The following is a 22,776-nucleotide window of genomic DNA, read 5'->3' on the forward strand; positions in this document are numbered from 1 at the left end:
TTCTTGAAGTGCATTTCGAAGGCAAATAAAGTGACAGAAGTGATAAGAATCTGCTGCTTTTCCCCTCTTCGGAGGTGAAGGTTATTGATGTCGTTTCAGTGTCTGTTGCTTCAAAATTTCCCACAGTTATGATCCGACACAAGCTCACCTGCACTTGCAAGAAACAGAAGCGTGAGAATTTAGCGGGGTTCCATCCGTGCAGTGAATGCATCGGCCACATAGTTACCTGATGAAGCCTTTCCAAGTACCGCCATACGTATAGAAGGTCAACATCTATTACCTTAGATATAGGTTCAGCTTTTGGTTTGGTTGACAACATTTTTGCTTCAATGATCTGCCGAAAGTTTTTATCACATTTCTAACATTCTTATAACTGCGACAGCTGTAGGCATATGGAATCCTGGGGGTCGTGGAAACTTATCAGAATTTTATTGGTACTGGTGCATGTCGTCTGAGAGGTTGGAGTACCAGAGGCCCATCACACAAATAGTTCGATTTACCCATCGATGTTGTGGTGTCCTGCCACACATGGTGATGTTTTATCAGTTGTATACTTTGTAATACCAACCCGCTGTTCTGTGGTCATTTGTTTTTTGTACCCGTTGGACTCTACACTAGTTACTGCGGCGACAACAGTAATCCCAAATAGGCACAGAATCCCTTGTTTTCGGACAAAAATAAACAAGTACATGATAAATTGTGCATTTGAAACAAGTACAACCACCGCCTGACCTTGAACAACTGCTTGACCATACAACTCATAAACATGATCGTACAATCTGTAAAATGAGACAACGAAATGGAATTGAAATATCGACGCCGTGACTAACGATGACTTAATTTCGAAGCCACAGATAAAAATTAAAACCGATGACATGGTACAAACAACGATTATTGTATGAGGAAGTAGAGAAATGAAGCAAGTAATAAGGGTGCCATAATGTTTCTTTTTTCAAAAGAGAGGACAAAACCAGTAGTAGAATTCAGCATTTTCGAAACGGTCATCCTCAAGTCACGCTGTTACGCAACCTTCTAGTGCTGGTCTTTTGCCCTTCGATTATTCATTGCACTTTGTTGCTTTGCGCTCTGCGATAATAGACAAAAGGTAAGCAAACAGAGAGCTTCCAGCAGCCACAAAGTTTGCACAAGTTTTTTATCAGGGCGGTAAAATACGCCCCAATATTTGCTCGGGCGTTAATTGAGCGAACTGGGGACCAGTTTTACTTAAAGCGAGACGGTTAAAAAAAGATCCTCAAAAGCAACTGGCATTAGACACGGGGAAAATACATCTTCCTAAGTTAACTATACAAGCTGAAACGAAGATGCTGGCTTTTTGTCTCAGGTCAGAATTGACCCAAGAATCCATCTCTGTGTGCAGTCTATGGGTTGAAAGGAACAATCCGCAAGTCGCACGACCGATCGGTAAATCATTACAACTGGCTGGAAATATATAACATCTACTGCTTAAAACTCACTGTCACAGCTTACGTAAACATCAAATTATCACCTCATCACTTTGCGTATTTGTGTGTTCGTTATCATCGTGGATGACGTTGAAGCTGTTGATCACGCAATCTTCGTTTCCTTGCGCGTGCCCTGTCGATTCATTGCGCTTAACATGGCTTAAGTTGATCCTACACGGAACTGAGTATTAGTTGTTTCCATTGTTGTATATAAGATGGCACGTACCTCTTTGTCCGGCTAAAATGGGTTTGTGGTGCCAAAATGGAGTTTCCAGTGAGACGGATAAAATACCGCGTTATACACATTCGTCAGCATTTCCACTCTTTTCTTACAAATACGTTGAAACTTTTATGCCAAAAATTTCGTCTCGGAAATTTTTGTGTACTTTCCAAACCGATAAATTCCAGAAACCCTTTTTGCTCGTTTTCACCATATGTTGCTTATGTGCCCAGGTTTCCCGGTTCCAGAATTGATCAGAATCCTGCTCTACAACAGATCAGGAGGAAAGAATAACAGAACACTAGCATCGTAGGCAAATCAAGCTCATTGTGTGTAGGTGAAGGAAAAAAGGGAGTTTAAAGAGAAAAAGTTTTGTTATTTTTTTCGGATAGATAGAGGAAATGACCGCGTAATGTATTTACGAAAAGTCAGCGAGATTATTTTGATCGTTCACTTCTACTAAGACCGGTATAAGAGTAATTGTTCAAATGACTAATCCAAATACTCTTGCAAACTGCTGTCGGAATGGTGACACGATCAACCCCAGGGTTAAAACTGTATACTGGTGACTGCGTACGGTTCAGTTGCACTGATCAACAGGCAATCATTCGCACTAATGTTTCACCGCAAATATATCTGTTTATAAACCATTGAAGAAAGATCATTTGACTGGCTGCTTCAAAGCCATCCACTCTGATCAAGAACACGTTGAAGACATCAGTTTGGGCGTGGATTAAGGACTCAACTATTCGGAAGGGACGATAATTTCTGGTTGGTCCTAGCCCCTGTTAAAGTCGAGTAACTGGATAGGTGTCGAGATTTCGTCCAGGATGAGTTTAACTCACAGTCTTCCGGATAGTAGTTGAAGGATGAACGGTTTGAAGATTACCGGCTGATTACCAGTGTGATTTCGGTTGGACGGCATATAGCGACATTCATTCTTCAGTCGCAGAATTCGCCTCATGTGGTCATATGTTGACTTGTTCCTCGAATGACAACTTCTTAGATGAAAGAAACGCTATCGGTTAGACGGCATAGAGCGACGTTCATTCTTCAGTCACGGAATTCGCCTCATGTTGTCATATGTTGACTTGTTCCTCCAATGACAACTTCTTAGATGAAAGAAACGCTCCTCGTGGTGCGATATTATTCCGTCTGAATTTCTTTTTATGTTGATGATAGTATGAGAACTGAAATGAGCACTGCTAATAACATCCAATATGGATGAAACATTCCCGTGGTAATTCATAGCCTTTCGGACAAACAGATTTCATTCCTAAGGTGAAATCTGGATTGAAATTTCTAAATCTCCTTATTCTTCCGGAAAAAATGGCTTGGAAGGAATTACACTCAGATTGTCGATCCATCATGGAGGCTCAAAACTGAAGAAGTTGAATGGTTAAAACGAATGCATGGGCTGTATGCGTGTTATTTTTTAGTGGTGATTTGTTCTCTACTAATAACCACAACATGACACCATCGGTTTCGCCTGACGAAATTCAAACTGGAGTCAGCAGATAAGCAAAGCTAAATCCAATGGGCAAAATAACCAAGGACCCAGAACACTGAATGAAGCACATGAAAAGGTGTTGAAAAACAGAGCACAACATAGCTTGAAATGTGCGACTTAGCTCTTCGGGATCCAGTTCTTCCCTTGGAGGCAGCTTGTAGAAGCACAATGACAAAGAGCTCCTTACTTAAGATAAAGCAACTAGAAACAGTTACTGTAAACCAGCGAGGGTAGGGTGTTTATTCTTGAAGACAAATTAAGTGCCCAAATGTGCAGCTCATATATATGTGTAAACCTAACGAGTTATTACGGCGCTTCGCTTCCATTTCTAAGCGAAAAAAACACGAAGAACTTGATCCTTATTTTACTATGCCTCATCTTTCTTCCATTACTGTTCCCACATCCAGTTTTAAAGACTGCCAACACTGATATATAAAAACTATCGGGTTTACAACCGTTCCAAGTCTTTTGGTGTAGTGAACATCAGACTTCATATTTCAATTTCTTCACATATTTGCATTTTAGGCGCTGTTTTGCTTCTATGAGAAAACTGTGGACTATGATTTATTCATGGGTGAGTTCCACCTTCATAACGGCTTTCTATTGCACATGAATGTGTAATTTTTTTAGGCACCAACAACGTCCAATCAGTTTTCGAGATAGGTTCATCAATAAATCGATTATAAAATATAATTAATCCTATCGTTTTCTTGAGTTGATTCGACATAAACTTGTTCTTCAGTGCCTTGTGAGGCACATAACTAACTCTTGACGGTTTATAGTCACTTGTACGTGAAATGTTTTTAAGAAGGAAACGACATGGCTTCGTACCAGAATGATAAATTCTGCCATAGTTTCCCTCAACAATGAACGTTCCCATAAATGCCTGCATTGGAATGTGCTGCATATGTGCTGAAGTAGTGAAGCCTCAATTAGTACTGCCTACCCAACGAGAAAGTCGTTTCTCCTTCGGATTTTAGCATGCAACTGCAGAAGCAAGTATATTCAAAGAAAGGTATCGTAATGACTAGTTCCGCATAAATTGTACCGACAGTGGGGATGGACTGAATGGATGAAGCGTCGTTAAATCGTCTAATTGGCAGGAAGACCATGCACATGATTGAATTCGGTGCAAAAGCTAGCAATGAACAATAAAAGACATCAAACTTTGTCAAAGCGGGAGTTTACCACTTGGTTGTTGAGCACAAAACATGATGATTTAGGAAGCCAGGCAGTATGAAAAATGCTACAGAGACATTTTCTGGATGCCTCAACTTCCAAAGACGTGATAACCCTGGACAAGGTACTCACTGAATTTCGCTGATTTTTGCATCCATTTCGGTTTGATATCATCAGAACACCCAGAACGTCATGTTGTATGTCTAAAGAGTGTGGAACACCATAAAGGCATTGAAAAACTCACGTCATTTTGCACCAATACATAAATTTTTCTTTGTTTTTCATTCAATCCTGCTGGGTTTCCATTTGCAACTGCTGTCTTTAGTTGACTGACATCGTTGAACAGACTGTTCCGGCTATAATCGTGCCTTGTCTTTATGTTACACACATTTTCAGAGGGCTGTATGCGTGAGGTTGTCAGCCAAATATATTGGATTAGCCACAACAAGCACTTTGGAAATCAGGCCATCTTTTTTGGCCTCCTTTGCTCCAAATTGACAGAGAAATTTTCAGAGACACGAGTTAGGAATATTCTAAAACTGGGTTTTACCAAACAGCATTTTTCTCCCACAGAAGTAACGTGTTCATTGGCGGTTGTCCATCATAAATTTGGACATAGTAAAAGCTTATTTTGGTAAAATAAAACCAGACTGGATGGAGCAACAAGATAGAACTTCTCTCAAATAACAAGCACATCCTACCTTCGTGGTCCCGCGTATCAGATGTGGCTTTCTGCTCATGTGACCTTGTGCAGCCTAAGTACAGTACTCAAATGAGTTGGCTCCGTCATTATTGTGCGTTGCGCATGGAGACGACCATCGTTAATTTGATTTACAAGCTAAAAAACGAATTCTTCATCGTCAAATGTGCGCGTTCCATGGTAGACGGCAAGTACCACTACAATTATCCTGACGGAATTTACGTATCTTACGTCCTTGAGTGAGGAAAGCAAAATAAATTTTAAAACATGGCGACACGTCTTCTCTCGGGACCCTAGGACCATCAATGCATATTCACCAGAACTCATAGCTGACAACCTCGTGAATGCTTTTTACTTTGCGAAAAATATTTCCTTCCATTTGATGATGAAATTGTGCACATACAGTGGCACTCATGCACTTCTGTTTGCCACATCAAATTTGTTTTCTGGCCCTTGTCTAACCGAAATGATGCAGCAGGTTGTGGGTCGCCACTTCCCAGATTTTGGCGATAACCCAATTTGCTGACTCATCTGCTTGCCAAATTCTTTCAATCACAGACACACCGACTGGCTAACTAGCGACCGACTTGCGTTCAGTGAACAACGCATGTAATTAATGGGCATGGGAGAGGGCAACGAGGTATTGATTAAATTCTGCTGCCTCCGCCGTAAAAACTAGGAAGTACGAAGATGACTATCTTAAACAGCCCACGCCAAAATTTCATGTTATTCCTAGAAAATAGCTTAGCCTAAATGTAATCTAATTTCTTTCTCTAAATAATCTTTGGGAGGGAGAGTATTTTCGATGTTTAGCTGTTCGGACGAAAAGAAGCCGAGTATAGAAAAGACCTTTAATCCAATCCCTGAGCCGTAGTGTCGAAATGTGCGGTTGTTCGAATAAATGATTTCTCAGCCAGTGCTTGTCACTTTGTCGGTGACTATCTTAAGCAGCCCACGCCAAAATTCCATGTTATTCCTAGAAAATAGCATAGCCTTAATGTAATCTAATTTCTTTCTTTAAATAATCTTTGGGAGGGAGAGTTTTTTCGATGGTTAGCTGTTCCGACGAAAAGAAGCCGAGCATCGAAAAGACCTTTAGTCCAATCCCTGAGCCGTAGTGTCGAAATATGCGGTTGTTCGAATAAGTCATTTCTCAGCCAGTGCTTGTCACTTTGTCGTTGGCACACGACCAAGTAGATCTAATGCCCTCTAGTTGAGTAATATATATGTCTCTCGGGTGCATTGGGCCTGTGCTCATCGGAAATCAAGAATGCTTTCTGAACCAGCAGTTGGAGCTAAAAACCCAGCCATGAATATCTCATTTTACAATCGATCCAAGTGTACCATCAAACTTTTATTTTATCCTTCATACAGCGGTGAACAATGCATGCTTCGTTTTTGATGCACGACTGGCTGTAGACATAAACTTCTACACAAACGACCGCGCAGTCCGAGCAGCTGGTCCAGTAACAAAACTACAGCGAATTTACTACAATGATCAGTGGCGTCATGAACTGGCGAATAGTCAGGAGGTTGGAAGATTGGTGCGTTTTTGTTTATTTTCTGTTTGTAATGAATGGAATCGTAGCCTTCTGGAATACCACCTACGAAGCTGTTGACGGAATTCCTATTTTAAAATCTACTGGAATTACATATGGTGACAAAATTTTCACAATGCCTAATCTCAGTTTTAATGAATGCACAGGTTTGGCAGCGACACTTCATGAGGAAAAGCTTATGAATAGGAGTAACCTCATTATTATCCCGAAGTCCATATACGTAGTTGAATTAGGATTCCAGGAATCAAACAGGTACACATTCTCCTCGATGATGAAATCGTGGCAGGATACCCACATTTCATCAAATTTGTGTGACGACGTTGACAACTGGCATAGGAAAGTTAATGACCACGATATTATCCTACCGAAAATCTCTCCTTGGTGGCGATTCATGTTACAACTTGAAACCTCCCTAACTGATAATACCGTAAGAGACAGGAAGCTTCTCATAATACTAGGTCACTAGAAACAACTTTTCTAGTACGTTAGAATACGGAAAGTTAGGATGTTGTTCTGACATGCTGATTCTGATAGTAGAACCTCGAAAGATGGAAAAAATATATAAAAAGGCTTCTTGTTCACCAGAATGAACAAAACAGAACACCGATTTGATCCATACAAGAGTTCAAACTGATGCTAACGCAGCATCTGTTAGTGGTACAACGATGAATGTTGTTGGTGAAACAGTATAATCAATAAGACTACTGATGCCAGTATCGAAATTACATTTTATACCCTCTTATTTAATCGAAAGTTAAGTTTTCGTGACAAGAGAGTCTAGGTAAATCTAAGTATGCCTTTCGCTTACTAGAGTTTTCAAAATACTGTGGTGAACACAGGCAGTTTGATGTTTTACGCAAGATATGAATGCAAGGTATGAATGCATTTCTGCCTACATGACGCCACCCATCAGGCGATAAAATTCCAATACGGTTTTTTTCATTCTTGCTATTCATCAGGCTTGCTTAGGCCCCGGAGTTCCATCAGTATTGTTTCCTACTTGAACATCAAATTGAATATGTGTAGCGACAAAAACAGCTGCAAAATATCGTATTTCTCCATTCTGTTTGGCCATAAGCGGATGCAAGATGGCTAATAGTGATGATGAAATCCATCACATATGTGATAAACGACTCTTGAATGGATCCTACTCTTTGCTTCCAAAATGTCAATTTAGTGTTTTATTTGGCCTACTGTTGTGTACGTAGAAGAAGCTCATCAACGTAACAATAAAATGCAGCAAGGGCGGTGAACAGCAATACACAATTTGCTGATGAGTTGGGTAGCTTATTAGTTTCCTCCACAGGATGCATGATTATCCCGACCCCACGAGTCCACTCTGACACAAAGTACAGGGTAAAGGAATGAAGCGAATCCAAGCGAAGCCTTGGGTTTCTCTGCTGCCTACATCTCAGTCATTTCTCAGTGGTAAATTTATGTAAATAATGCGGAACTCGGTGTCTAACAATCTATCAGGTCCAACAGTCGTGAATCTCGATAGGCTAAACAACATCTCAGCTTTCATTGAACCAAAAATCACCTACTGTAATATGCTGACGCCTTTTCATTATTTATTCATGAGTATTACGTAGGATGAGCATGCAAAGTGGTGAATCACTGTCACTTGCGAGAATGCATCATGCGCAGAATTACTTACGCGTTCAGTAGTGGTTTTTAGACGACAGCCAATTAGCCGATACGAAAATTTGGGTCACATGTGTGATTAAAAAATACTTTTTTTTTGAATCATACTTCCGTAATCAGTAGCCAACATCTACATGACTTTCGGCTTATAGGAATTGCATCTGTGTTTAAAACACTCAGAAGTCATATCGGATGTTCTTGGCCTCCAAATATCAGTCACACTGTGCATGCGCTTTGTCACACAATGCACATCATACCTAAGTATCGTGAACCACAGAGACCGCTGCTTGTGCCTAACTGTCTGTCGTTTCGTTTCACGTGAAGCGTTCTCCGATGTCTCGTTGTATATGATGGTTAGTGTGATGTCGTGTGTATTTTCGACGAATTGCAATGACTACAAAATGCTGGGAAATTTTCCATGCTTATTTATTTGTGGTATTCAAGTAAGAGCTGATAAATGAAATCATATTTACCCAGGTTACCAGAATTTTTTCGGCAAAACCGGCTAAGTGAACAAGCTAGTCTTTTGTACTTTAGAAGAATGGATTTTAGATATTCGACGTTGGAACCAGATTTTGAGCATGCTTTAGACTGATCAGGGTTCTTCCATATAGTGAATGCATGTATTGTATACTGCTCATTCCAGTGGTTGTCACATTTACACATTAGATACTCGACAATAGAAGACTGAATGCAGTTATTACGATCCAACACAAATCTTGATACCTGTAGTTTTAATAACACCAAACCACTAAGCGATATTAGAAGACATGACATTGTGAGTGAATTTTACCTCCCTCGGAGCACAGTCTTCTGATTGTCGTCGACTAACCGTAAAAAACCGTTTTTAGCCTCAATCCTGACTCTACGACGCAATTACTTCAAACCACTAGTGAAGAGTAAAAATTACTTGGTTGTTTCTTCCGTACTATTTACAATGCATGTGGAAAGTGTGCGTCAACTTCCGAGCGCTAGAGTGCACTAGAAAATTAGTGCGGACTCCATTGTCGTCGTAGGCAGAAGTACAAATATGAAACCGGCTGCCGTTCAACTGTATTCGGATAGCAGCAAGTAGATCGAGTGCGAATGGCACCGACTGGGGGCTATATCCTGGTGCAGCCAAGCAACAGAAAAAGACTTTTCTTTATTGTGTAAACATCTTTCATCCTGCACAAGTCCCAATCTGTTATTGTAGTCTTGAAATCGGCCTACATTTAATAACCTTTTTTTTGCTTTCATCCATCTGGAAGTCCCCTTAGTGCTTCATTGAATTCTAAACTGTGAGTGGCGTACAATCCACAGCTTAGGTCAGTCAAAATAACTGCTTTTGATTTCCTCACAATAATGAGTCAAGACAGTTCAAGTTAACTCATGTTATTAACCGCGAATTGAAAACTGCCTTCACGTAATATATCTGAGGAAGCAGTAGGAAGACCAACAACATCGTCCAGAATGTATTGTCCCAGCTACACGTGCCATCCAGTTGGCTTTCACCCGAGTGTATTCTTACCTACATTTGCATGCTTTTTCTTTCAGCTTGGTCAAGAATTATTGAATCTATTCAATCCAGCTGTGGCTACCCCTGAAAAGCCACAGAAAGATGATAACCGTTTACTACCTCGGTTCGACGAACCCAAGGTTGTTGGAGGCAGGCTTCCCGGAGGCTTTAATTACCTCTACATCAATGCACCAACACCGAATGATTTGTCTACAGAACTTTCTGAAGATCACGCTGGTGTGAGTTGATGCCCGTTATGTTTTGTCTAGAAAAATAGAGACCAGAAAACCTGTTATTTGCACTAAAATGTGGTTGCACATTATTCACTGATTATTTTGCCTGGACCAGCGTAAATTCTGAGGCCATATTACACCCAACGTGATGTTGTTCCTATTATTCACTGAACTGAAAGTGATTCTCTTGACGAATGTGGACATATTGAACCATCACACCCAGATTTTCTAGCCTGCTGTGAGTGTATTCAGCCATAATCATCTAATGTAGTGCCGAAAATTTTCCTCATAGCAGATTCAATTCATATAAAAAACGTTTGTATCGGCGCACATGTACTCAAGTAAATTCTGAGTTAGCGCAATACACTCATTTTCATAAACATGCGATGCAACTGGTTTCTATGTGGATGTTCTCTCAAAACCAAATAGGTGTGCAAACGAGTGTTTCACTAATTGCTTGCCATTTGGGTTCAAGTAAAACATAAGTTAGCCAAAAAGTAGGGGACTACGCCTACCTGATGAGCCACAAGGAGGATGAAACCGGCCGTGGGTTGTCGAAGATTTCTTGACAACCTTGTGAGTACGTCTGTCAATGCCAAATTGCTTTCAGCAATGAACATTCCTGTGCACCCTGGAAATCATAACCACTATGTCAGGTCTGATCAACAAGTTTACGGTTTGCTTCCGTCTGGCAGAATGATTACGAATTTGAACCGATCTAGGATTGGTGTTCGCAAAGGCCATCTCTTAATGCCTCTTGGGGATCGATGGATTAATTATGTGACTTAAATCAGGAAGAGGCATTCCGTCTGTTTTATCAAGCAGAGTGGATCAAGGTGTCCAGCTGGTTCACATCTTGAATTCCTTCGTATGGTAATGTCTGAAAGGCTCAAGTACACTGTAACTATAAAATGAAGCAATCTTCCCGAAGTCCCAAATGATATACATAATTTACCTGAGTTGCGTGCTTTGACGTCGAATGAATTTCTCGTTTGGTTTGTTTAGGTGATCACTGAATTTGAAATCGGAGAAGGATCAGATTTTCCATACAAGAGGTCGTCTAATCTAGACAGTGTAACGACAGTAATATCACAGACAACGAAAATATAACAGGAAATTCCCTCTCTTCTCTCACCAAAGATGAGTGTTTGCTTGGAGGGTTAATGAGACTGTTTGGTTTCAGTAACACAAGAAAATGTTACAAAATCCTTGAACTGGGATGGTACGTTTACTCTTCTATCACTTTGCCAAGTTATTTTCGTTGAAGTTTTATAGATTTTGGGTTTGATAATCAAACAAGCTACAGGCCCGATGCAAAAAATGAATGCATTTATCACGAAAATCAGACTGTTCCCTAGAACACTTCTTTCAGGGATTTATTCAACTCAAGTTATCTGATGCAAGTTTGCATTGTTGAAAATTGCACGATACGCAGCTATCAGAGGTTTCAGCTCTGACCTCTTATTCAAAGTTCCAATGCTCTTCAGCATCCAGGCAACATGTTTTGCTGACGATTTCTAACACAAAAATGACGGTTTTCAGTTATTTAACTCTCAACTTGGGCGCATTTAGTCAGTCAGAAAAGGAATTGTTCGGGTGTTTTATCTTAGTTAGCACGAGTTACTTAGACGTGGCTGAGTCGGTCACGTGCTTTTGGTGATACTTCGAAATAACGGTAGCTGTGGTCCATTTACTGACTGTCAAATGGTTCTCGATCCGTTAGCCGACCAGACGCTATCCCTGGCTGGTGACGGAATGTCTACTGATTATTCACCAAGCTCGGTAAACTGATCAACATCTACCTCATCAGTAGACAGCCGCGTGTTGTTTTGGCGAGCCATATTCATTCTTATCCGAAGTACCTATTTTAGATGACAGTGGTCTGGTGTACCGTGTATTATATGTAACACATATTAAGACAATACCTGGATTATGCTCTTGCGACTATGGAGAATTAACCTGTAATTGCGGTGATGGGATGCACAATCGACCTGGATACCTATATCTTCTCTGTCCCAGACAGAGAATAGGTTATTGGCCCATTGAAAAACTGAGAAGATTGAATAGAGCAAAGTTTTCAGGATTGTAGATGTGTTTTGATGGTTGTGAGCACATCTTCCGTCAGGCAAAATAGGCTGGTACTTCAATGAAAATGTCTATCGAGGAGAAGTCTTTTCGCCCGGTATTTTTGTATTTACTGTTTTCGTCGGTGCAAAACTCCCTTTCGTATAAAATATGAACTGTCAACGAGATATACCCACGGGGAATACCAAAATATCCTTATGCATAGAATTCCCTTTTTTAAGATTTTGAACCGATTGGCTTAAATGCCCAAAACCGGTGGATACATTTTTTCGCATCCTACCGGAACTCATAGACATGCGAAATGGATTTAATAAGTTTTCAGGTGATCGATCTGTGGAATTTGATTTTTGAAAGGAATTTTGAATAGCTGATATCCAGACCCATGTTACATTTGAAGTATGTACAGAGAGATTATTGTCTGGTGCTTGATTCCCTTCGAAAACTCGATAGGTCTAACTGATGGGCAATAACCTCTTAGGAATTTCCCTCACACATTAGGGAAAGTAGGCTGGTTTCGTTCACATTCACCAGAAAACAGACCGAGCCAAAGAACTACAGTCTTCCTTTCATGCCACTCAACGTGCTGGAAAGTTTTCCATTTGCTTTAATGAGTGGCAGTTAAATGCAGGCGCAATCACGTTGTTCAAAGCTTTGTATTTTAATCTTTAGATCAGTGAAGCCGATGGACCCCACTTTACGTCTTGACCAAGAAGTTGACGCCTGCGGCTTTAGCACAAAGAGGTCACTTTTATGCCCTCAGTGGGCTATCGGAAAGTTTTCGTCAATCATCTGAGTAGTTTCATCCAAGAAAAAATACTGCGATATCTCAAACATTTTGCCAAGCGAGACTTGAGGTGGTCTTCATGCAGCATAGTCAGTTGATAAATGTTGTATACGGGAAATTTAGCTAGGATTTAGTTGAGTCCCCAGTAATGCTCAAACTAGTGTGCAAATTAATGCGGCTTAAAAGCATCTCATAGAATTTGTTCACTGAATTATCATTATCACATGTGGTTAACTCTGATCTTGGGTAATGATATTTAAGACAGAATTTATTAAGTTACATTTCAACGGGTAACGGAGATGACTTTTGGAAATGAAACTGTTGAATCGAGTAAAGTGTGAAGAATTCAACGCTGCCGAGATTCGACCGACAGCTAGTTCCATATGCCACCCTCAGTCAATAGATTTATTTGCGAAGAATCAGCTGCTGTCATTCATACTGATCGCAGAATAAAGGTTTTCCACTTTCAAACACCAAGTGTTTCCTTAGTAACCGGGACATATTGTGACACCACAAGTAACTGGGCAAGGTCGAAGATGATGATTACAGAAGGGACACTGTTACAGAGATGAGTGGATGCTGTCGTTTCATACGAAAAATATGATGTGCTGCGCGTAGTCTGTTGTGCGAGTGTGGTTGACTGTTGTCCGGTTCTAATTCACACATATTCATGAGAGTCAAGCCTTCTAAAGTGAGACTGCAGGCATACAAAATACGGCATACGAATGTACACATACTACCTGTTACTTTGAACGGGGCTTGTAATAAGTGCAGGATAATTCTATCTTTCTAATCATTCGCTGCGCATTAGCAACCAGAATTGGCGGTATCCTTTTTATCTCTTTTCCTTGTTACCATAGCTCAATTACGCACAGGAGTATCATTGCTGTTGCATGTAACTGTTTTTAAAATTTAAGTTAAATTGACTGTGAGGGTGTGAATGGGAATCTGTGTGCAACTGTTATGGTCGCAACAGATACGTATCTAACTTCTGTCAACACCATACATCTTCTCTGGAGTTAATGATCAGAGTTACTGTTCGGCCCATTTTCAGAGCCTTCTGGCACTACAACAGTTTAGCTGCTGACTCAATGTAGGAACACAAAGTAACATACTTTATGTTCTTCCATTGTTGTATTCGCTATGGTACACTTATAGTTTTGTCGTCTTTCTGACAGTGCTGTGAAAAAAGTGAAAACTTTGAGTAAATTTTGGTATATGGAAGCGAAAGCTACAGACGGTCGAACACTTGAAGAGTTGTTTTAATACAGCTCGAGAAAATTTAGGATTATGTATAACACAGATGAGTTCGTTGGTTTATTGCAGAAATGTCTTATGGTAAATTTTGATGTGGGTGCTTTGAAATATCCTGCATTTATTAAAATGGATTTCCATCTAGTTGAGATGAAGGTCTGTTTCGAGATATCGTCCTTTACAATTCTCCCCATACGTGCTCACCGACGGAGTTCAGAATAGTGGTGTATCATTTTGTGAATTTGGAATGACTACCGATAGACCGGTTTGGTCGCATTGCCAATAACTCAGTGAACAGGTATAAAAAGTTCACTAGGATGGTTCAGGTCTCGGGTAGTAAGTTAATAGATCTTTGCTCAAATGTATCACAAGCGAAACATCTCTCTTTAATTTTGACTCCTGAACATTAGCATAGACGCAAAATTAGATATCCCATTTTATTAGAGCTGACGATGAGTGATTAAAACAAGCCTCACTGTGACGGTCCGGCACCAGTGGCCCGTGAAAAGGTGGATCTGGCTGAAGTCAGCAGTGCATGTTTACAAATTGCTGTCGAGGTACAACGTTACACTAATGCGTCAGTAACATCATTTTATACGTCTGCAGATTTAGAAGGAGGAATGAATATCGGGAGATACTTGAAAGCACGGTATCTCTCTGACTAACGTGACTGTTTTGAACGTATTTATCTAGTGTACTGGAATATTCCTAATTTTCTCAGATGTTTCGGCGATAGACCCGACGGAATTCCAAAATAGCCATAAATGATGTGTTTCCTATCCAGGCCTCCATTATCTAACGGTAAATTGCACTGCACTAAACACAACATTCGAGAATTGACGGATAATGTGATTTTAAAGCGTTTTTGATGGTCCCATTAACCTCTTGAATCGTACTAGATGGCGTCTATAAGGTATTCATAGGGCAGTCAATCGATGTCAGTGGTGTTCTTACTGTCAGTTTCTCCCCGGATTGTCTGATTGAGCGGTTGGAAGTGTTGGCACCTCAGAATGCTTGACATAGGCCAGCACTAGGTCCTTCGCCCCACCCACTCTTTTCCTCTTCTTTTTAATGTATATATATATATATATATATAACTAGATGAACCTTATGGTTGTACGGCAGTGAAGCATCAGTGCCAACAGTGATGTTGCTGTCTTTGATGATGATGATGATGAAGGGCTCCAAAGAACACAGCATCCTACACGTCTAAGTCGGACACTGTAACTGTGCGGCAATTTGAAAACCACCAGCAACTGCTGCTGGTGCACTACTGTTCATGGGACTGAGTTCACCTATGGCTAGGAAATGAGTTCCGGTCGGTTTTTCTCAGGACCCAGTTCGTAAGAAGATTCGAGTGCCCGACAACACTCTAATTAGTATTTTCCCAATCAATCATCTGGCATCTACTGCCCCGCGTGATGCTGTCGGCCAGTGCTGTCGCTGAAGAAAATGATCTATCCACATTAATTTACCATAACTTGCATGTTTTCATGGTGTCCCTCATATGTATAATTGTTTTGTTCTTTGTAATCAATTTTCCCTGAGGAAAAGACTTGTCCGTCAGTAATTCTGGAGTGTGTTTCCTAATCGACTTAACTTAAACCATGTGACGTTCACGAGTTAGACTTCATTGATCTGTTGTTTTTCTAAACCTCTCCGAATACGATAGTGTAAAGCATCTATTTAACTCGGTCGGCTACTACGTGCTCTCAGGGTTCACAAAACTTCTTTATCCTTCCATGAAAGAAGTAGCTAGTTAAATAAATTGTCACACGTATTACCACCACGACAGCATTGACATAGTCGGTGCCGCGAAGCACTGTCAGGATTTAAAAATTATTCATGAAGTTGACTGGAGCATCCATATTGTCAAATTCACAGGACGCAGACTCATTTCATTCGGATTGCCGGCGGCGGACGTTTATGTGGTTGAAGGCTCAGGAGTACAGTTCTCCTGTGATTTAGTTAGGCTGAGTACACGGTTTGAAGAGAAGAACCAATCAGATCCATAGGCACATGAACGAAGTGAGGCGTCAACTGGCAGCAGACACTACAAAAAAGAATAATTATCAGTTCAATCAAGCCCATTCAACCATTTGGGGTATGAGGCCACTTAATTTGTGGAATGCATATTCACATTACTCTTCCTCTTCTTGGTGTGGGCTGATCAGAACAAAAAGAGGGCCCGAATAGGAGTGGTGTGAATGTGAATTATACAAATCCCGCAAATATATAAAACATGAACCTGTACCCAAAGTCAGAAGCCGAAATTTCCATTTTGGTACAATTTGGTTCCACATTCACTCTCAAATCTTTACCGGACGGGCTTGGGGCCTGTGGCTCTCTAATGTAGCGGCAAGTTCACTCTTGCTTTGTTTGAGCAAGGTTAACGGAATAAAACCAACCAAAATGAAGTGTAAAACAGCTTTATTCCTCACTGTTTCAGGGATGTCTCATTACCACAGGAACCGCCGAAGAGGGAAACGGGTACTTCAGTCTCCATATTAACAAATTTGGCACCGTGCAAACAATCACATGCCTGTCCAAGAAAGTGAGTTTTGTCGTCTCTCGTGTTGTTGCGAATTCCTCTATAAATTGTACTGTTGGTCAAAATGTGAGTAGCTGAACTTGAAACAACAGGATCACCAATGAAATGATTGGATATTCCGCTTACGGCAATGACACTTGCTCGTTGTGGACAGTATGAGCAACTCGAATTAACCAGTCAATGCAAAAACACTGTTGTCAAAGAATATACATATTTAGCTAAAATCCACAAACTGCAATCAAAAGTGACACTGAATTTCACTGATCTGAATTTCGAGGCTGCGGTTTTTTGGAATCCCCGAAGCATGCTTTTCAAATGCAACAAATCAGATTTTCTTCATCTTATCTATTTCATTTGGGACAACTGTCACATTTTGTAGCTACTCAAAAAGTCTGTCCCTCAGGTGGCAAACTGAAATCTATTTAATTACACAATGTCCCAAAATCGCCTTGGGGCTCAGCCGTAAACGGCCGGTAGTCACGGATTTACAAACTCAGAAAAATTAAATACGACACCATTGCATGACAGAACGTCTTCAAGTGAAGTTGAATGTTGCGTTTCACTTGATTTGTGATCCACTAAATCCAGTGAAATGTCGCTCGTTGATTACTCAAACTTGTGAAAGGATCTGATCAGTCAATCTTCTCATCAAAAAGCTCATCTCAAAATCTACCAAACGGTATATAATCTTTAGAGCTGGGTCGTTTCCAAGGTAGGGTCGCTTTCGGTGCCAACTATTTCTACGCCCATCAAATCGGTGAATATATTGTCCTCTTACATAGGAAGCGAAAAAGCTGGGTTACGGTACATTCATAACACAGCGGATGTCTTTTTAGATCAGCGTTATGAACTATTATGCAGAGGTGCTTCGTGATCGACGACGCTGGTATTTAAGTATGTGTTTGCTGTAGTGCGACATTCCACCGTTCTACATAATACATACTCAAAGATGTGCTCTGCTGACCGTATCGAAACGGTTTGGTCAAAATAGATTTAACCACATTTAAAAGCGGGCTGATAGATAATGTCAGACATTTATACAATGCATTTCGAAAAAGGCTTTAAAGTTAATATTCATAGAATTCTATACTAGGCACACTAGCGCTCCCAGACATCCATGTCCAACTAAGTTCCCTAAATGCTGATGAAATTAGTTCGCGAAGTGAATACCATTCACATTGCAGGGTGATTACAGATGTATCGGAATTCCGCCGACTACACATCCTGGTAAATAGTTTTGGATATCTGATGGCAACGAGGGTTTTTCCGGTGAGCTGATACCTAGTTTCCAGTTGACAGAAAGTGTAGATTACACTTGCACAGTAAGCTAGATTTCTTACCAACCAACCCTTTTATAGGTCACGATTTGAACATAAAGTGGTTTTGCTTTCCTGTGTGAATAAATCTGCAAATCACACGGTGGTTAATTCATCTTTCTGAGCAGGATATCCATAAACGGCAGACGACGATTATCACTTACATGACGAACAGAAATTCATGAATGAAAGAGTTCAGATGGCCAGCAATAGTTTTGAAATATTGAGTATCACTGATAAGTAGAATGCAGCTTACTTGTTGCGCAGAGTGCAATTCTTGCGATATCATCATTCTTAAAAAGATTTCAACCAGGTTTGGCCCGTAAAACTGTAATCAGTACTTCCAAAAGTGAAACAAATGTGATATTTATACATAGTGAAATATCGAACGTGACCATGTTGGATGCACAAAAGCATACTGGATGTAGAATTGTGAATCTACTTGTAACTGAACAACTGTGGGTATGGAACCATAGGAGGTAAAAAACAGATTTCGAGAACTGACAGAGATGAAATCCAACATTTCTAGCGAAATATCACGAAACTGCGTCCAATGGGATCCGAACTGTCAACTTACTACCCTGTGCTTGCTAGAAATCTGATTTTCTCTCCAACTGTCATTCTGAAAAGATCTCAATTTCGTGCGGTATTCCTTTCAATTCAACCTGATAAATTCTCATACTTTGCCTGGTCATATCCAGTGCAATATTGTTAACGACTTAGATTTCGTGGGAGCTACATGTCTGAATTTAAGCAAACGTTGAATCTCAGTCAAACAAAGGAACAAGTTAGTTTTGCGATTTAAGACTGATTTAGACTTATTTCCACATAACATTTTAAATGATGGCCATCGAAGCTGCATGATTGTAATGCTTGCAAAAATTCCACCAAATTTAACGTCACATATGCTTCTATTGAGAAATGCTCAGCTTGTATATACAGACCAGATGCTCTAACATTTCGTGTGGCCAAGATTTAGGTTGAGCTTCTCATATACGTTGTAATAATAAAGACAATCATTCAGTTGTACCGGCATTTCGATGCACGGCGGCCACGCCATCCGACAGAAGCGTAACGATCGCCCAAGTCTAAACAGGAGTGGTCCGGATGTCGGGATTTGGTTCGAATCACTCGTTTTCCGGTAAGTCAGTTCTCGCCATAACCACTGAACTATCTTGAGCTCATATTCACTACACAAAGCGCTTGTCAGTCCCTTCACTATGCTTTCATGAAAGTACTTACAATTATAACCGTACTAGTTGGTTTTGACGCACAGGCTATTATGTTGCAATGACGCTGATGCAATAGGTTCCTCTAATCAGTAGCGTTTCGAATCTTTGTCTGTCTTCCCTTTTAGGAAATTCCAACTAGCAACTACATTCAACTGTACAGTGTGCACGCGAAACTCTTGAACAAATTAGTCAACCGTTATCAAGAAGGTCTGATCACGGATCTCTACGAGTAAGTGTCTTTTCTTTCAGCCTGGGATCGTCGGCATATGCAGAACTTATGTGTATACTCCAAGCGAACTGAGGAATACTTCAGATTAACATAGACGCAAGTTAGACATCTGGCACCAAGGTAGCCCAGTCACTGGTTTGCTTATTGGATTTCATCCTCCGTGCATGAGATTCTACGGGGTTCTGCAGCATTCGTATTTCGTTATTTCAGCCAACAAATTCCCGTTTATAACTAAGGAATATTAATTGTAACAGTGATGTTGAAGCACCATTCTATAGCATAATGTCACAAGAATGCATCTCTATAATGTGCTGCTCACTGTGATTGTACTGGAGTGACGCTTGGTAATAGTATTAAGTAAATACAACATTATGTACTTGTTGCGAAGAGTATATGGGGGAAAATCATCACACTATCATCAGTGAGGTATCATTTGCATAGCTAGTTCTCCGACATTTGAAGCACATTTCGAGTGGATGTAGGTGCTTGAACTAAGTGCTGGAGTAACGCTATACTTCCAGTCCAGATAAATATTCAGGTTACTACAAATGGGCACAAAATGTTACCTTAGGGTGCGTTTTCGTCCACGATATTCGCTGTTTCTTTGCGGTGCAGTGTCAGGCAAGAGTGCGCCCGCAGGATTTTAAAAATATACCAAGACTATAATGCGATTTACGCCCACTGTTTTTCGTACACTCACTTGTGATAATCCGGAAGACATAAAACCTTTAAGTTTCGTTGGAAATCAATGAAGGTCCTATAACAAAGTTTGACTTTTAGAAAAAAAATACTGACGTTAAGATCAAATGTTTTGAGTTGCTGCGTTTCAGGCGAATCAAGTTGGAAATCAATGAAGGTCCTATAACAAAGTTTGACTTTTAGAAAAAAATACTGACGTTAAGATCAAATGTTTTGAGTTGCTGCGTTTCAGGCGAATCAAGTTTGATTTTGCCCTACTCAGCTAATCAAAACTTGTATTTTTTTCTGAATCACTTCATTTTGCAAACTGATGGATATCTACTGCTTTGATTCTCATCGAGGTGCACAGGAAACTCGGTGGGTCCGAGTTTTGTTTGGGCTACTCAGTCAATATCCATGATCAAGTTATAGCGACTTCACTACTCCGTGCCTCCACAGAGCTGTGAGCGGAATGCGTGGATCACATTAAAGTTTCCTAATTCTGCGGAGTATAATTACTGCTTGACGGGCCATTACATCTTGGAAAAATTAAGCAACTCTCGCAGATATCAGCGATTCAAACTTTCATCCTCTGACTTTACTCGGGCCTTATCGACCAGTCATTTGACCTCAAACGATAGCTGTTTCTCTTGTGTAACTCCGGGTTGCGCAAAGGTCACTGTCAATTTCAGTCTAACGAAGACTTCTGGAGTTATGCAGATGAGATTGTTCGCTTTCTTGTCAAAAGTAGGCAGACTGCATTAGTTTAGAGATGTAAACTACAAAGCATCAAAATGAACAAAATTCATTGAAACGGATGTCGTGGAAAAAATATTGGCCTCTATACATGCTCTCCAACGGCCTGGAGAACACATTACTGGACAGTTAGAAAAATCTTGGTCACCAGCGGAAGTTAACTCTGCGCAATGTTGATGGTCCGGCCTAGGTCTGTTGGAAGTGAATTGTAATTCCCCAATGAGTAAAATTGCGACGTCTACCAACGAAGTGTTGTAAAAATGCATTCCATGATTTGTACATCAAAACTTTACATAATTCTGCTTTTCCAGGAAAGCAATATTGAAAGTACTGGGGAGATGAAATTCAGTCACTGGTTTATCAACCCAGGTTGTCGCTTGAGACTTAGACTCCTGATTGTGGTGGTTTTTGTACCTGAATTGATATGCAACAGATGGGACCTGTCTCTGCCGAAATACCTAAGACGAATCGCTTTGTTATTGCCCGATGAACTGTATGCCACTGAAAGGGGAATGAAACCAGTATAAAAGATCTACTAATCAGCTGGTCCGTAATCACTTAGTTGGGTCTCATGACGAAAGGTAACGGGAAACTTTACTCAACAGAAAATCCGAAAGGATCACAAACAAAGTTGTGCGTATTTATAAGTTTACCGGTTGCATCAAAGTTTTCAGCTCACCATGAGTGCAGATCAGTAGGATCGTTGTTGGCACCTGATTTTCTAGCTGAATAAAGTCTACAAGGAAATTTTTGTTGCAATAAAAACATGACGGAAACGTCATGTAAAACTTCCATGGGAATTACATCATAGACCTTTAGGGGATCTCTAGAGTGTTTAAAATTCAACTACATACTTGACACAGGTACGAACTTTGAATTCCTTTATCTTTCTGTAGAACTACTTCACTGATTTGTTCCTTGCTGATTTTCAACTTATTTTGTCTTGCCTGCACTACTTAAAGAATGTGGAAGGATATCACTTGCAGAGAGACCATTTTTTATGTCAGTTTCGCAATTCTTGCACTTCTTATGTGTATAAATAAGCAAAGTGTAAATTGTGGTGGCCCAAATCTCTTATAAGACGATGGTTCTAGGAATTCGATTCACCTGCTGGAAAAAGGTTTGAGACGTTTTCCAGCGCAACTGTGCCGTTTCCAATATGGAAATCGAAAACGAAATTTCGCATGCCTTCCTGAAACTCGAAAACAGTTCCATGTGACCTTTTCTGTGCTTTAGTGGAAACATGGCGGCTAATCAATGTCAGCGAAATTTATGCTGTCGTTTTTTTACCCAAATTGTCTGACTGTTTTCGATGTATGCACCTCGAGGACTTGTGGTAGGCAGGCCCTAGGTTCCGTGCTCCATTTTCGTTCTTTCCATCATAAACTTTATAGAAATAAATTTACACGGCTCTAGGGCCGTGTAACTCATGTGATGATGATGATGATGATGATGATGATGATGCAGCTATCGGCCTTGAGAAATTCTTTTCTATTTGTAATTGCCTACCCTTAAGCCGGTGAAGGGGACCTAAATGGAGGACGGCTTCTCGCTACACATCGTACAGCTGTAAATGATTATAACATTAAAATTGTGGTTTTTCGCTAAAATAACACTGTACTCTGGTGGGTGCATCAGTACTTGCTTGATATTAGATTGGCTTGTATACATTGGTTACGCTTGGAACATGAGGTTGACGGAAGCTCATGTACTGCACAAAACTCATGAATTCCAAGAAGAGTTAAGGCGGTGATGAAATAGCTTTGAGTTAGGTTCTGTCTAGACCACGTGTACTGTTTTTAGGACCGGGGATAAGTATTCCCTTGATGGTTTTGTTCACTTAATGAGGGTATCTTGACGGGTCGATATGGACCTCGGAAACTGG

General features: G+C 40.4%; 1 protein-coding gene across 1 annotated transcript in view; it reads left to right on the plus strand.

Moving 5' to 3' along the window:
* T265_02896 (hypothetical protein) overlaps positions 1 to 22,776 on the plus strand; it is a gene marked incomplete at both ends in the record, with an annotated part of 62,785 nt that overhangs the window by 33,170 nt on the left and 6,839 nt on the right. Inside the window, 5 exons of the mRNA XM_009167249.1 lie at positions 3,719 to 3,767; positions 6,447 to 6,616; positions 9,812 to 10,012; positions 16,579 to 16,683; positions 19,354 to 19,457. Of these exons, the coding sequence (XP_009165513.1) occupies positions 3,719 to 3,767; positions 6,447 to 6,616; positions 9,812 to 10,012; positions 16,579 to 16,683; positions 19,354 to 19,457 (629 nt within the window). The remainder of the gene's footprint in view (positions 1 to 3,718; positions 3,768 to 6,446; positions 6,617 to 9,811; positions 10,013 to 16,578; positions 16,684 to 19,353; positions 19,458 to 22,776) is intronic.

The sequence above is a fragment of the Opisthorchis viverrini genome, assembly GCF_000715545.1.
Source record: "Opisthorchis viverrini unplaced genomic scaffold opera_v5_40, whole genome shotgun sequence".
In the NCBI taxonomy this organism is placed as follows: domain Eukaryota; kingdom Metazoa; phylum Platyhelminthes; class Trematoda; order Opisthorchiida; family Opisthorchiidae; genus Opisthorchis; species Opisthorchis viverrini.